Source organism: Hyperolius riggenbachi, chromosome 4 (assembly GCF_040937935.1).
Source record: "Hyperolius riggenbachi isolate aHypRig1 chromosome 4, aHypRig1.pri, whole genome shotgun sequence".
In the NCBI taxonomy this organism is placed as follows: Eukaryota; Metazoa; Chordata; class Amphibia; order Anura; family Hyperoliidae; genus Hyperolius; species Hyperolius riggenbachi.
The window spans coordinates 143332654-143347473 of NC_090649.1; the positions used below are offsets into that span (position 1 = coordinate 143332654).

General features: G+C 41.9%; 1 protein-coding gene and 1 long non-coding RNA gene across 5 annotated transcripts in view; one reads left to right on the top strand and one right to left on the bottom strand.

The window, feature by feature from the left end:
* LOC137571525 (uncharacterized) overlaps positions 1-14820 on the top strand; it is a 54539-nt gene that overhangs the window by 38767 nt on the left and 952 nt on the right. For 2 of the 4 annotated variants that reach the window (XR_011031364.1, XR_011031365.1), the window contains exon 4: positions 5928-6066. This is a non-coding gene — a long non-coding RNA (uncharacterized lncRNA). Of the gene's footprint in view, positions 1-231; positions 551-5927; positions 6067-14820 lie in introns of those variants that run through there. The other 2 variants (XR_011031366.1, XR_011031367.1) reach the window with 1 other exon arrangement.
* Positions 660-13049, bottom strand: AGTR1 (angiotensin II receptor type 1). The gene is made up of 2 exons (XM_068280755.1): positions 13010-13049; positions 660-2181 (listed from the first exon to the last, which is right to left on the bottom strand). The coding sequence occupies exon 2, from the start codon at positions 2140-2142 to the stop codon at positions 1057-1059; it is 1086 nt and encodes a 361-aa protein (XP_068136856.1). The 5' UTR covers positions 2143-2181; positions 13010-13049; the 3' UTR covers positions 660-1056.

Below are 14820 nucleotides of genomic sequence, written 5' to 3' on the forward strand. Positions count from 1 at the left end.
GGACATGCTGGACAATTCTTTATATTCGATCTAACAGAATAATCGAACTAAATTATCTAATTGAAAAATTGTACAATGTATGGCCACCTTAGTGAGTGAGGCCATCTATCTGAACATCTATTGGGAACTTAGATATTGAGATCACTACATTACAATTCCAAGCCTGTGCAGGTCGTGGTTGTTATGAAAAGATAACACTCTTCCTGTTTTATATGATTTTTTTTAACTCAGAGAATGCAAGAGAAGTGAGAAAAAGTGAGACCACCCCAAAGATTATGGAAAAATCCAGAACTCAAGTGACGGGTGGGAATAGGGCCAGAGTTTACAGCAAGATTGCTAGATTGCATCACAGCTATAAGAGACCAGCAGCAGTAGGTAATGCTTTCAACTGGAATACTATTAGTAAAATATTATCGACCTTTGACTGGACTGATCCTTCAGCACAAAGCTACAAATGATATATAACACAAACCAATGTGTGTATTATAAAATATATATATAAACATGGAAAATGTGTATGTACATGTTTAACATTCAAAATTATAAAATGTGCAAGACCTAAAATCTGAATAAAAATATATGTAAAACATATTATATATACACTATGAAAACAATTCTTGCTTAAAATGAGGTAAAGACATGAAAATGTACCTTTATTCACGCATTGCCACCATGCTCCACAGTGATCATATACTGTACATTCAGTGCAGCTTTGGAATGGGGATCCCAGAAAATGAATACATTCAACACTTCCTGTTTACAGCGGATGTCCTGTCAGCAATGGAATTTGCTTCTTGCTAAAGCAGTACATTACTTGCATTAAACCATAGTAAACAGTCCATTTCACTTGATGGAATGGGTTAGGCTAGAATGAAAGGTTTGTGAATGGTTGATATGTATTACTGCACGTCACATGACAATGGGCCTACAACCAAAATAATGATGTAGGTTTAGCTATATTTAACATTTCCTTCTCCAACACAATATAGACTTATAAATGCTGACTAGGTATCCCCACTCCTTACAATTCCTGGTGACCGTGATAGTTACAGTTTTTTAAGTATTATCAGTTTGTAGCTCTGCACGTTCATTCATCTGCAGGTGGTTCTTAAATGATGCATTGCTATTGTCTGATAGCCGATAGGATAGTATACTTGATTTTGTGTTCAGACTGGCGTGTGTCCTAATCTGCGGTGGTATATACTTGAGAAGTTGCAGGAAGTGCTTACGGAAGTTCTTGCCAAAAAAGCCGTACAAAAAGGGGTTCAGACAGCTGTTAAAGTAAGCGATGCAAATGGTAATCGGCATGGCGGTATCTACAATGTCTTCCACAACACAGCTTTTAATGTATTCAAGCTGAAGCAAAATGTCCAAGAAGGTAAACACTTGGTGTGGAAGCCAACAGAAGAAGAACACCAGAACTATGGCCACAATCATTTTAAATATATCATCATTCTTGGTCTTGCCTCTTTGGGCTTCGAAAGTTTTCTTCAGCGTCTTCCCGATGAAAGAGTAGCTTGTCAAAATGATGATGAAAGGGATAAAGAACCCAAGGACATTTTTTGTGATGCCCATTGCGATTAGGACATTTTGGGTGTTGTTGGACTCGTAATAAAAACCACAAATTGTTATATTATGTTCCTTAAGAGTGATGATTCTCCGATAAACGTAGGTAGGGAGGCTTGCCAGACAGGCTATAATCCATATAGCAATGCAGGTAATTTTGGCAAACATCATAGTGCGCCTTACACGAGATCTCACTGGGTGGACAATAGCCAGGTAGCGATCAATGCTGAGGCTCGTCAGTAGAAGGACAGTTGTGTAAAGATTTATCGTGATTGCTCCTGAGGCTACTTTGCACAAGAAACTGCCAAATGGCCAATCATAGTGCATTGCTGTGTAGGCTGCCCATAGAGGTAAAGTGATCACAAAACACAAATCAGCAATGGCTAAATTCAACAGAAATATGCTGGCCACTGTTTTCATCTTCATGTAGCAAAAAATGACGATGACCACAAGACTGTTCCCAAATATTCCCACGATAAATATTATGCTGTAAACTATTGGGACTGCGATGAAAAGGTAATTGTGTCTCCCTGATTTGACGCAGTCAACATCATACTTTTGTATTGAGGTGTTCATGTTCAGGGTCTCCTTTTACTGTTCAAAAAATGTTTCTTTCTGAAAAGAAAAATATAAGAAAAATGATTAGGTGATGATTTAACATACCAAATTTAATTTTTTTTCTCAATCATTTTATCAACAGAAACATTTAACTCATTTGAAGGCAACCTGAGGTGAGAGGGTTTTGGAGGCTGCCATATTTATTTTCTTTCAAACAATACCAGTTGCCTGGTGGTCCTCCTGATCCTGCGTCTCTAATACTTTTAGCCATAGACTATGAACAAGCTGACTCTGGCTCAGCTGACTCTGGTTTTACTGGATTTTGACTCAGACAATACTTATGCCAAAAGATCAACTGGGCTGCCAGGCAAATGGCATTGTTTACAAGGAAGAAATATGGCAGCCTCCATATCCCTCTCACATTGGGTTCTCTTTAAAGGGAATCTATTCCGTAGCAAGGCTCCTGTGTTAGGTTTTACGGACATGAGCTTTTGACGTCTGTTCATTTTTAGTTTGCATCCACATCCACCTATATTAGGGTGCATGCACACATATAAATTTGAGTGGCCAGTGAATGGACAATTTTACCACTTCAAGGTAGTATCAGGGCCAACACATTTTGAATATTATGAACAGATTGGGTAGGCAATCTCTCATACTACATAGGCGTGGTAAAATAGGGCAATCAAAATTAGATGTGTGTACCAGGTCTCTTATGTCAAAGGTGGTGTTTTTAACCAGTACAGTATCCAGCCACCCAATGCAAAACTAGGACTCAGGTCTATAGATCTTTAGCTACACCACGGTGCTGAAGGCATGGCTGGGGGAGGAGGGAAGGGGCAGATGGAGGCACTTATTCTCAGCTCATCGGTAGGGACCGGGATTTATTTATTTATTTACTGAGACGAGAGGTCTGACTTTATTATGATTAAACTTTGCATTATTAGTTCAGATGCATTTTAATTATTTATAAAAACAGCATCGATATTATAAATAAGTGATCCCTGGCTGCACCATACAAGCTGCTCATAGTTCCTTACTACAAAGACAAGGGGATAACCATAGACCATACATGTCAAACTCTAGCCCCTGTGCCAAATCTAGCCCACAGTGCCATCAAATTTGGTCTGCAAGTGGTTTCTCCAGTATGCATGATATTTGGCCTGCAAGCACCTGAGCGCTAAGCCTATATGGCTTAGCACTGAAACTATGAAGCCATATGGAGGGAGCGGGGCTACTATACAGCAGGGAACTGTAGAGGGGAGGGAGGAGTCCACTAGACACCAGGGAACTGTGACTGTGTAGGGAAGGGAGAGAAGACCAATAGACACTAAGAAACTGTATAGAGGAGGGAGCCTACTAGACACCAGGAAACTGTATAGGGTAGGGAGGGTGACACTTGTCACAATGGAACTGTGTATAGGGGAGGGAAGGGGGCCATTAGACACATGGGAACTGTATATGAGAGGGGGACCACTAAATTAAAAAAAACTGTATATGGGAGGGAAGGGGCCATTAGACTCCAAGGAACCATATGGCAGGGGGCACTAGACACCAGGAAATTGTATAAGGAGGGAGGTGGGCCATTAGACACCAGTGGACTGTAGAAGGGAGGGACCTTGCCACTGGCTCTCAACTTGGTCCCAGTTTTTAATTTCACCATATTACCATTATTATAATAATTGTACCGTGTTATTATACGAAGAGACACTAAATCAAAGTATTTCCTCATAAATGCTATAGTTGATTACGTGTATTCAGATAAGAACTTAGTTAAACTGTTTATATTAGCCTTCTTTTATTTAGACATGTGTAGATCTGTGGCCTTCAGAATAGCTGCAAGAACAGCCTACACATCTATGGAGAGAGTGCAAAGTTCCCCATGGAGACAAGCAGTTGCCCTGATCTTGCCAGCTGGCCCTGGGAAATATCCTAATATGTTACTTCCCTGGACTTCCCACATGCAGTGGCTGTACTTTACAAAGACAAATATTAGCATGCCAAGGATTAACGTATCATTTATCACGCATCAGAAAGTGTTGTCTCTCCCTCCGCTAGATCGGAGTCACACACACACAAGTTCCAGCAGCTGCATAAAGGAAGCAGTAGGCGGAAAATAAACCGATGAGATAAACAATTGTACCTATCCTTCTTCTCCTAAAAATGTATTTTTAAAATATCCCACGGTTTTATTTTATTTTTAAGTACCACTACTATTAGAGCCAATATAACGCACATGATAATGTGTCTCCAAGGGGGTGATAATTACATAACACCACAAGAAAAGATGCCCAATCTAAACATGTACAGTGTATAGTAGTAACTCATCACATCTCAAATACGATGCAATCAATAATATATTTTATTAAGGACTTATCCAAACACAAAATGCGTTAAAAACCACCTTCTGAGTCCAAATGTAATTGGAAATCCCTAAAGCAGCAGAACAATGAAGCGTCACAGTGTTTGTTTAAACGTATTCAGTAATCTGTGTGCAAAAAAGCATATATTGCACAGCCCTCAAAATACAATAATTCACACAAAAATACAAAATTATGGTGTAAAGACGTGTATCAAAGTGCTATGTGCTGAAAACATGCCAACATTAATACTGGTGCAAGAAAAGCGGGCTGTATATATAAATCTAAAGTGCTGACTGTTCAAGAAATATGCAAGACATAGTGAACAAAAAGTGCCGGTGCTTACCAATGTACGGTTACAGCTGCATGTAGGGTGAAGGAGGAAGACACCTTGCGCGTTTGCAGGGTGCGGCTGCTTCTATGGAGGCTAAACTCGGAAGTGCCGGGAGCCCTATTAAGCTCTGCTGCCCTATCGCGAGAGTACTTGGCCACGTCGGGCAGAGAGGGACTGCGTGCATTGACGTCAGACCAAATGTAATTGGGGATTTCCAATTACATTTGGATTCAGAAGGTGGTTTTTAACTTATTGTTTTTAACGCATTTTGTGTTTATATAAGTCCTTAATAAAATATATTATTGATTGCATCGTATTTTAGATGTGATGAGTTGTTACTATAAATTGTACATGTCTTTAGATTGGGCATCTTTTCTTGTGGTGTTATATTGTTTCATTTTTAATCTACTTTTTAAATTTTTAGTGTTTTATTGTCTCTGCTCAATGACACATGAATTGAAATATGCCAGAACTAAACACTATAAATTGTTGACCCTTTTTATCTCTTTTCTGCTCTCAGGAGCTATTTTCTGCCAGGAAAGTGTTTTATGGCTATAATTCCTTATCATTGAGGGTTACACTATAGTCTGACCCGGTTCTGACTAGACAGAAACTGTCACTTGCATACCTAATTTTGAACTCTTTAAAGAGACACTGAAGCGAAAAAAAAATATGATATAGTGAATTGGTTGTGTACTATGAATAATTACTAGAAGATTAGCAGCAAAGAAAATATTCTCATATTTTTATTTTCAGGTATATAGTGTTTTTTCTAACATTGCATCATTCTATAATATGTGCAGATTACACAACACTCAGCATTCAAAATGAGTCTTTCAGAGCAGTCTGTGAACTAATGACCTCTCCTCTAGCAGAGGAAAAGTAAATAGTCCAGGAACAGTTGAGATAATAAAAGTCAGATAACAGCCCTCTCCACGACTAACTTAGTCGGAGAGCTTAATGGCTTGTTTGCATAGAGATAACAACTGGAGTTTCTCAACTCTTCCTGTACTGGAAACAATTAGACTGATGTACCTGATCTTAATGTTTTATTTCTTAGCTGTGCTACACATACAAATCATAATATCATCATTTTTTTTTCGCTTCAGTGTCTCTTTAAGGCAAAGAAAGAAAAAAAAGGAACACCGCATAGTTATTTGTGTACTTGGCACAGTACATACACGTCTTTCTCATCATGTCACGTCACCTCGTCTATCCTTTAAGACATCTTCAAAAGCATTTTCAAAGGTATGAACTCTACTACAATTTTAAATTTCTAAAGTCTGTGTCACTACAGCACAGTTATAGCATCTTGTAATGCATTAGAAGATAGAAGTCGAAAATTTAAAATAAAAGACTTCCCCTAATTTACAAAAAAAATGTCAGCAAGCCTGACCAAATCCTTTGCAAAAGATCAAGAGCAATTATAGTACATAGCCAGATATTTCCAAGTGTCTGAGCTCTCATTTCACAGAATTCCAGATTAGGATCTTGCTGCAGTGGATATGATCCACTATCTGATATGCTAGTCCCAAAGGAAATCGCTCCTGTTTTCATACTAAACACTATTAGGATCTGACATTTTCTTCATCACATACCATAAACTTGTAAAGAATGTTAAAGTATAAATTCTGCTTAATTAGAAGAGGCAGCGCCAAACCACAATGTTTATACATTGTACCTGTTCTTTTCTTCATTTTCCCTTGTTTGGTCATCACTTGACATTTATGGGTACATGTGGCAAAGGAACTGTTCTAAGAAAGCGAATGCAAGACATGTTGCAAGGAAAAACATGTCTTTTTTGGTCAGTCATCATACAACCATGTGTTTTTTTTTTGTTTTGTTTTTTTTTAACTAAAGTGAGCTGTACATTTAACCACTCAACGACCGCCTAATGCAGGATGGCGGCTGCAGAATGGCTTCCTTGTTTCTCCAGCATGCAGCAGCGCGTGATCTTGCGATGCGCGAGATTAACAGGGAGCTCGCGCTCGCTCAAACTTCTGTAAACAAACACTGCAGGGCTCCATGATCAGCCTGCCAGCTGTGATTACAACTGGCAGGCTGTTGGAAAAAAAATGGCAATTTTCCATTGCACATCACTGTAATCTAGCGCAGCACTGTACAGGGGACAGCTTTGTTACTTAGCTGTTTCCTGGAGTGGCTCACAAACTAATCCCTCTCATAGGCTGATGCCTATGAGAGATGAATGTAGTGTAAAGGATGTCGGGGGGAGGGAGGGAAACAAAAAAAATATATATTAAAAAAAAATTCTAGATTAAAAAAAAAAAAAAATTGCAGCAGCAATCAGAGACCACCCCAAAAAAATCCTCCTTTAGTGACAAGAAAAGGAGGTAAACGTCATTTTGCATGCTAAGTTGTATGGCTGAGCAATAATTCGTTAAATGCAGCCTCTGCTGCATCGTTACCCTATACACTGATAGGCAACCGTTTGCTTTTTGTTAAATCCTTACTTCTCCTTTAACACCTTATGCACTCGGAGTGGTGCAGTACTTATACTTTAACTCTGAGCAGGTTACGCTCATTACTTTCCGTGTGAGAGGCGGATTGTATTTGGCTATATGACTATATTAAAACTAAGTTCAGCTTACCAAGGTCGGGATTGGAGCGGACGCCCCGGACCGTTATACTGACACAGATTGCAAAATAGATGGACCGAACAACGCTGACTAGTAGCCTAAATCACATATATAATTGTGTAGAAGATTATTGCCCCTTTCCTACGCCCTTATGTAAACGTCCATATCCCGGTCCGTACGTGAACAAGCATATCAAGGGCCCTACGCCTCCCTGGCTCTGCTATTAACTAACCTGTGTCTCTATCCTACCCTGAATCAAAAGAGCATGTAGCGTGCTACACACAGGACCACCGTTAGAGGTCACTAGAGTCTCACATTCTAAATTGCCAGCTTTTCAGAGCCAATATGCAAAGTCTGTCACACTAACCTGATACTGTTTTACATCTCCCTCAATCTACAGACTCAATGTTGAGAATCTGGACTATAGTACACACTATAGATAGTTTAGTAGGTTTGAAGTGCTGCAGATTGGCTTGATGCCCCTAGCAGGCTCTAACTTCTGTGGTGCGTTCTCCTCTCCTTGTCCAAGACACGCAACCTGGATCTTATAGTGCTACACTGCAATAGCGGATCTCTAACCCCTGAACCTGCCCTCAGATGGAGGCAGACCCCCTCCCGCTGATGCTCTTCTGGCTCATGAAAGAGGCACTTATAATCCAGCACACTCTACACCCCGCAGTCAGACACTTACCCACCAATCCTACCATTGTCAGACATTCTTGGCCATTCAAGTGTAATATTCCCTTCATGACTATACTCCGTGCACATGCCATGCCCCTTCAGTCCCTTTCGGTTTTTCACCCTGGGACACCTTTACCTAGCCACCCACGGGTGCCGAGGTAACAAAACCATTTGGATAACTCTGTGTGAGTTTAATATCCTCAAGAATCTTCTGTGGGATGGTCTGTCCCTTCCCACATTCTCCTTTCTATTTTCCACTCTCCCTACTTTCTATCTCCCTAACTTTCATCCAGAGACGAGGGCCGACCTCTCAAGCTTCACTTACCGTGACCCCCCATGACTCACCCCATTAAAATAGCCTCGATTAACGCTCAAGGGCTTAACTCTCCATTGAAAAGAACTAAAGCTTTTCAACAATTCAAAAGACTACATGCTGACATCATATGTATTCAGGAAACTCATTTTATCTCTGAACATGAACCTAAATTTCTCTACAAAGACTACAGACAAGTGTTCTATGCTAGCGCTGCTGTTAAAAAGAGGGGAGTTCTTATTGCTTTTAGAAATAGTCTCAACTTTGTTCACACCAAAACCATAGCTGACCCAGAAGGCAGGTATGTGTTAGTCATGGGCACCCTACAAGATTCCCAGATTACTATAGTTACATACTATGCCCCCAACACTAAACAAAGCCCTTTCCTGTCGCACCTCCTGAAGGTCACCATGGCACATAGCGTTGGCTTACTATTTCTTTGTGGAGATACCAACTTTTGTCTCAACCCAGTCTGGGATAAGCAACTTCCTGGCCAGCCCAACCAGTCAGTAAACTTTGATACCAAGCAAAGTGAGAATGTACGTAATCTTTTTTCCTCACACCATCTAATTGATATCTGGCGAGAACTTAACCCCTTTAAAAGACACTATACTTTTTACTCTAATCCGCATGCATCATCCTCCAGAATCGACCATTGCTGGACCTTGGTATCAAGTCTGCCTCTAATCAAATCTGCCGCCATACATCCTATACCATGGTCTGACCATGACATGAATGTATTAGTGGTATCCTCTCTCACGCAGCGCCCCTCCGAATTCCGCTGGGTTCTAAATAGCTACCTTCTCTCGGAAGATAGTGTAGTGCAGCAGGTAAAGCAAGAACTCCTTAATTATTTCACCATTAACGAAAATAGCGAAGATGTATCAGACCTCACGGTCTGGGAAGCGCACAAAGCGGTTATACGAGGAATACTAATACAAATAGCCTCTATACGAAAAAAGACTAGGCTCCAGACACTCACCAACCTTGAAAGAGAATATGTAGCGCAGCACTCTCGTTTCCTCAATAACCCTAACCCAGATAACAAAAACAACCTGAGGAAGGCAGAAATTGCACTCAACCTTAGTATGACTGAACAGGCTGAAAAACAAATCTCTCGATCTAAACTAAAATTCTACCTAAAGAACAATAAACCTGATACACTCCTAGCAAAGCGCCTTAGACAGCCCGACCCAACGTTCAAGCCTGTTACCTTGCGAACAGAGACAGACCAACTTACCTCAAACCCTCTGAAAATAGTGGAAATTTTTCAGCATAACTTGACCAATCTATATAATTCCCCAGATGAGACTACGATACATGACATACAAACCTACCTATCGGATATACCTCTTCCGGCACTCCCTGAGGGACTAAAAGACCTCATGGATAAAGAAATCACTTTGGGTGAAGTAGAACAAGCTATTGGATCACTCAAACTGAATAAACAGCCTGGACCAGATGGCTTTAAAGCCTGTTACTACAAAAAATTTAGCGAGATATTGGCCCCCAGACTGCTTAAAGCGTTCAATAATATTCTCAATGGAGCCCAATTTCACACAGAGTCGATTACGGCCACGATCTCTATGATCCCTAAACCCAACTCTGATCACACAAAATGGTCCAACTTTCGCCCTATCTCATTACTGAATATAGATGTTAAGCTTCTAGCAAAAGTCCTAGCCACCCGCCTTAACTCTGCAATTACTTCAATTATCAGTAGCGATCAGGTAGGCTTTATGCCTAACAGACAAGCCAGCGACGGTGTGCGACGCCTTTTGCACTTAATACATCAAGCTCAAACTTCTAAGTTACCAGCTATGTTGTTGTCACTTGACATAACTAAGGCGTTCGACTCTGTCTCATGGCTCTATTTAGTATCTATACTCCAAGCATGGGGTTTTGGAACTAACTTAGTTAAATGGGTTAAAGCTCTTTATTCACACCCTCTAGCAACGGTAATTTACAACGGCTTTAAGTCATCCCCCTTTCCCATATCAAGAGGAACCCGCCAAGGCTGCCCGCTCTCACCCTTACTGTTTGCATTATCAATAGAGCCACTTGCTATCCAGATCAGAGATAGTAAGGAGGTTCACGGCATCCCGCTGGGAAAGGGAATGCACAAAGTAGGCTTGTTCGCGGATGACTTAATTGTTTGTATTTCACAACCCACCAAATCAATTCTAGCCCTAACAAAAATACTAAAACACTTTGGCACACTCTCTGGACTTCGGGTTAATCCGTCAAAGTCAAGGGCCCTAAATATCTCTCTCCCACCACAACTGATGCGCGCATTACAAGATGCTTTCGAATTTGACTGGGACCCCCAAAAACTGCCTTATCTTGGCATCTATCTCACCAACTCCTATGAATCACTTTTCCATCACAATTTCCCCCCGCTTGTAAGGGAATTAACGGACTTACTGGAGTGCTGGAAGAGGTATTCGATATCTTGGCTAGGTAGAATAGTGGCCATAAAAATGACCCTTCTCCCTAAGCTGCTTTATGCATTTCGACTCTTACCTATTTCTCTGCCCACCTCATTTATTGAATCTATTCAGCGGAAAATCAATAGTTTCATCTGGGGAAACCAGAAACCTAGATTCAAGAAACTTTATCTATACCGTCTAAGGGAAGACGGGGGGATGGGAGTCCCTAACATCTCCCATTACTACAAAGCAGCCCAATTGGCCATCTTGACCAACTGGCATGTAGAGAGTGATAGGCCCACCTGGGTAGATATAGAAAGCCACCTTATCTCCCCTATTAACATCAAGAACCTACTCTGGATCCTACCAGCACATCGCACTAAGATTGACAACCCTATTATAAAACACTCTCTTCAAATGTGGGATAGTTGTAAATACTCTGGGCGTCTAATGTCAGCCCATAGGCCGCTTTTGTCCTTCCTGGGTAACCCCTCATTCCCGGCAGCTTTAAAGTCTACTGGTTCATACCAATGGTGGATATCCGCCAATCTCCATAGGATTCAAGAGCTAGTCACCGATGCTGGTGTTAAATCGTTTGCATACCTACAAGAAAAAGTTGCAATTCCCCTCTCCGAGTCATTTCGATACATGCAAATATCCCACTTTGTAAAACAGCACATTGTAAATGCAGTTTCCCCGAAGAGTAGAACCTTCTTTGAAAATATCTGTGGCTCTAATCCCCGCTCCTCAGGGATTATCTCACTCATATATAAGGAAATCACACTCTCTCACTCACAAAGTAAACCCCACTATATACTCCAATGGGAAAAGGACTTAGGCCTGCAGATTGACTACACCGATATATGTGACATTTGGGACAACATCCCTAAGATATCAATAAATGCAGACTTGGTCGAAGTGAATTACAAACTTCTACTTAGATGGTATTTAGTTCCTCAGAGAGTAGCCAAATATAATGCGAAGTGCTCAGGTAGTTGTTTCAGAGGGTGTGACATGGCCGGATCCTTTGCCCACATATGGTGGACCTGCAAAAAAGTACGTAGGTTATGGATTAGAGTGTGTACCTGGGCTTCATCTCTAATTAATGCCCCGGTTCCAAGGAAACCACTCCATGTCTTACTAAGTTGTCCCTACCCACACCTAACTACTGCACAGAACGCACTTCTCAACTATATCTTCACTGTAACAAAAATTAAAATAGCAGCAGCTTGGAACACTCGGTCTCTATGCTTTGAAGCTATCAAGCACCGACTTGGCAATATACTGTTTTTCGAGAAGCTGAGGGCCCGTATGAATGACAGCATGAAGAAATTCAACAAAATCTGGGATCCCCTTATCAACTACCTATTAAGCCCTGAACAAGTTGCATTGGTACGTACCCAATGAGCCCGTATCCCAATGACCCTCGTCTCTGGACCCTTTCACCGCTGGGCTCTCTTGCCCACCCTTCTAACTTTCCCCTTCTGCTTTTATCTGTCAGTTTCTCCTTTGCTCACTTTTGACTTCTCTCTCCCTTTACCCCCCCTACCCAACGCAGAGGTGGTAGAGATTCACAAATACAGTGACAAACATCACTCAAACCACTGAAGAAATGTAATTCACACTTCCTACACCCTATCCCCCATCTAAGTGACTCCTCATTGTACTAAATACTCAAATTAAAGTAAATCAGGTTCACCATAACATACAGGCAGACCTGATCTCACTGGAGAACAGGTCCTTTATTTAATGAGTACTGATTGTGTTGTTAGAGATAGTCTCCACCCGGCCGTGAATGGTTGATGTAGGATGGAAGACTCTCCTTCCATAATTATATTGGAGTCCTTCCTATACAATTCCCAAAGTTCACATTTTCATTAGGATCCAGATAAAACCCGAGGGAGGTGAAACAGCTAACTCGTAAGCTTTTCTATTGCCCCTCCTACCCATTTAACAATGTAAAATGTTGTAGTTAAGCGCTCAATCATATGTGGATGATTAAACTCTTTGTCCCGCACGTACCCACCCCCAATATCTTATGTACTCTCTGAATAAGACTGTATTGTTTGTACTTCCCTGGAAGTATTGTTCTGTTGTAAACTTTTCTTTGTTATTGAAAATTTCAATAAAAACAAGTGAAATAAAAGCTACGCAGTGCTGTGAAAAATCACCTGGTCACTAGGGGGGTGTAAACCTGTAGTTCTCAAGAGGTGAAAGCAGAACTTTTACTTTAGTTGTGGGTAAACCGCAAAAAGGGAAGAACGTCTGTTTTGCATTAATTGCTTTTTGTGCCCCTACTGGGCAGATTTCCCCTTACGCCCTGCAGTACCGCTGGAAACAGGAAGTGAGTAAACACCTCTAGCGGTGTGTGTGTCTGGATTTGCTCATCTTTTGCAAATCCTGATGTAAGTATAAGGCCCGTACACACACTAGATTAAAGTCGGTTGAGGCAGCCAATAACTACCGCCTCTGCTGATAAACCGGCATGTACAGTATATAACAGCCCCGACCAAAGACAGCCACACCAACCCTCCACTCCTCCACATTGCAACAGAACATGTTGTTAGTCTGCAAGCTAACTACACGTCTGTACAGCCTAGGCCTGTAACGATCCGCTCAGCTGCCTGCGCAGGCAGGCAGCCTTTTGATCATTATTCAGGTCTGCATGCTGCAGGACTCTGGAAAGAAGACCTTCTGTCAGTTTTGCAGCTTGTGCTTGCTGAGGAATTTGCATACGTTGTCATGCAAATTGCCTGGCCACATTCATTGGAGGCGTGTACTATAAGTAGTATGTGTGTCCCACAATGCTTCGCTGCTCATAGAGGTTTGTTCCTGCTGGACTCACCTGCAGTGTCAGCCACTGCTATCTTAGTATAGTTAATTCTTGGGGAGTGCTCCTTGCATTCCTAGTTAGTGCAGTCAGTTTGTGTATAATTTGTACTGCCTATTCTGTCTTGTCTTGTCTGTCGCGATTGCGCTGTCACCAGCGGCGGTTGATAGCGAATCGCTCTGTCTTGTTTGGATCGCACTAGCCTCTAGCGGTAGCGGCTGTGGATCCTTCTGATCTAGTTCCTGGAGTGTAAGCTGGAGCAGCGGTTGCTACCAGCTACCTCATCTGATCTGTCTTGTTTAGATCGCACTAGCCGCTAGCGTTAGCGGCTGTGGATCTTTCTGATCTGTGTTCCTGCTTGGATCACACTTGCTCTGGCGGAAGAGCGGTGGATCCTTTCTGCCTAGTTCCTGTTTCTCGTTTGTCTGTCTTGTCTGATACGGGCGCTTGCTGTAGGCTCGATGAGGTAACCGTTAAGCAAGCGTTCACGTTCTTTGTTTCGTGTTTGTCTGTTGATGGTTAGTTAGGCGTGCTTGTCTCTATTGTGCTTATCACGTGGAGAACGCGCATAACCGCGTGCACTGTTGCGAATGAGTGCGGTGTTCGCGGTTAGCTAGCGTTTATTATTTTCCGTATCTTCTCATTGTATGATTTGCTGTGCCTTTGCTATCCTCGTATTCTGTTCTGATCTGCCTTGTGTCACTTCTGGCAATCGCCGTTCTTGGCGGTTGCGTTTCTGTTTCGCACCTGCTGTTGTGTGTGCGCGGTCGCGGGGTGGCGACTAGATTGGCGCACACACATACAACCTGTCCCTTTGCTCGTTCTCATTCGCAATTGCTTCTCTTGTGATTGCGTTCTGCGCTTCGTACAATTCCTGTCTGGCATTTGTGGAGGTACAGAGGATTAGTTCCTCTGCACTCCCTAGCGCCATCTGCCGACAGGAATTTCCCTCTACTGGTGCTTACACCAAAAGCTGGGTTCTAGTATCTTGACACGCTTGTGGAGGACCTCCGCAGTGTCAGCGCACATCTTTGTGCGCTGAACACGGAGATATCCCACAATCGTTACATTATGAGCAGCCCAACCCAAAACCCCAGTGTAGAGGGAATTTCTGATTTGTACGATTTTGCTGAGTATGGTTCCTGTGTCTTT

Excerpts from the sequence above, each read along its gene's own strand:
- AGTR1 (XM_068280755.1), bottom strand. The coding sequence starts at position 2,142 with ATGAACACCTCAATACAAAAGTATGATGTTGACTGCGTCAAATCAGGG.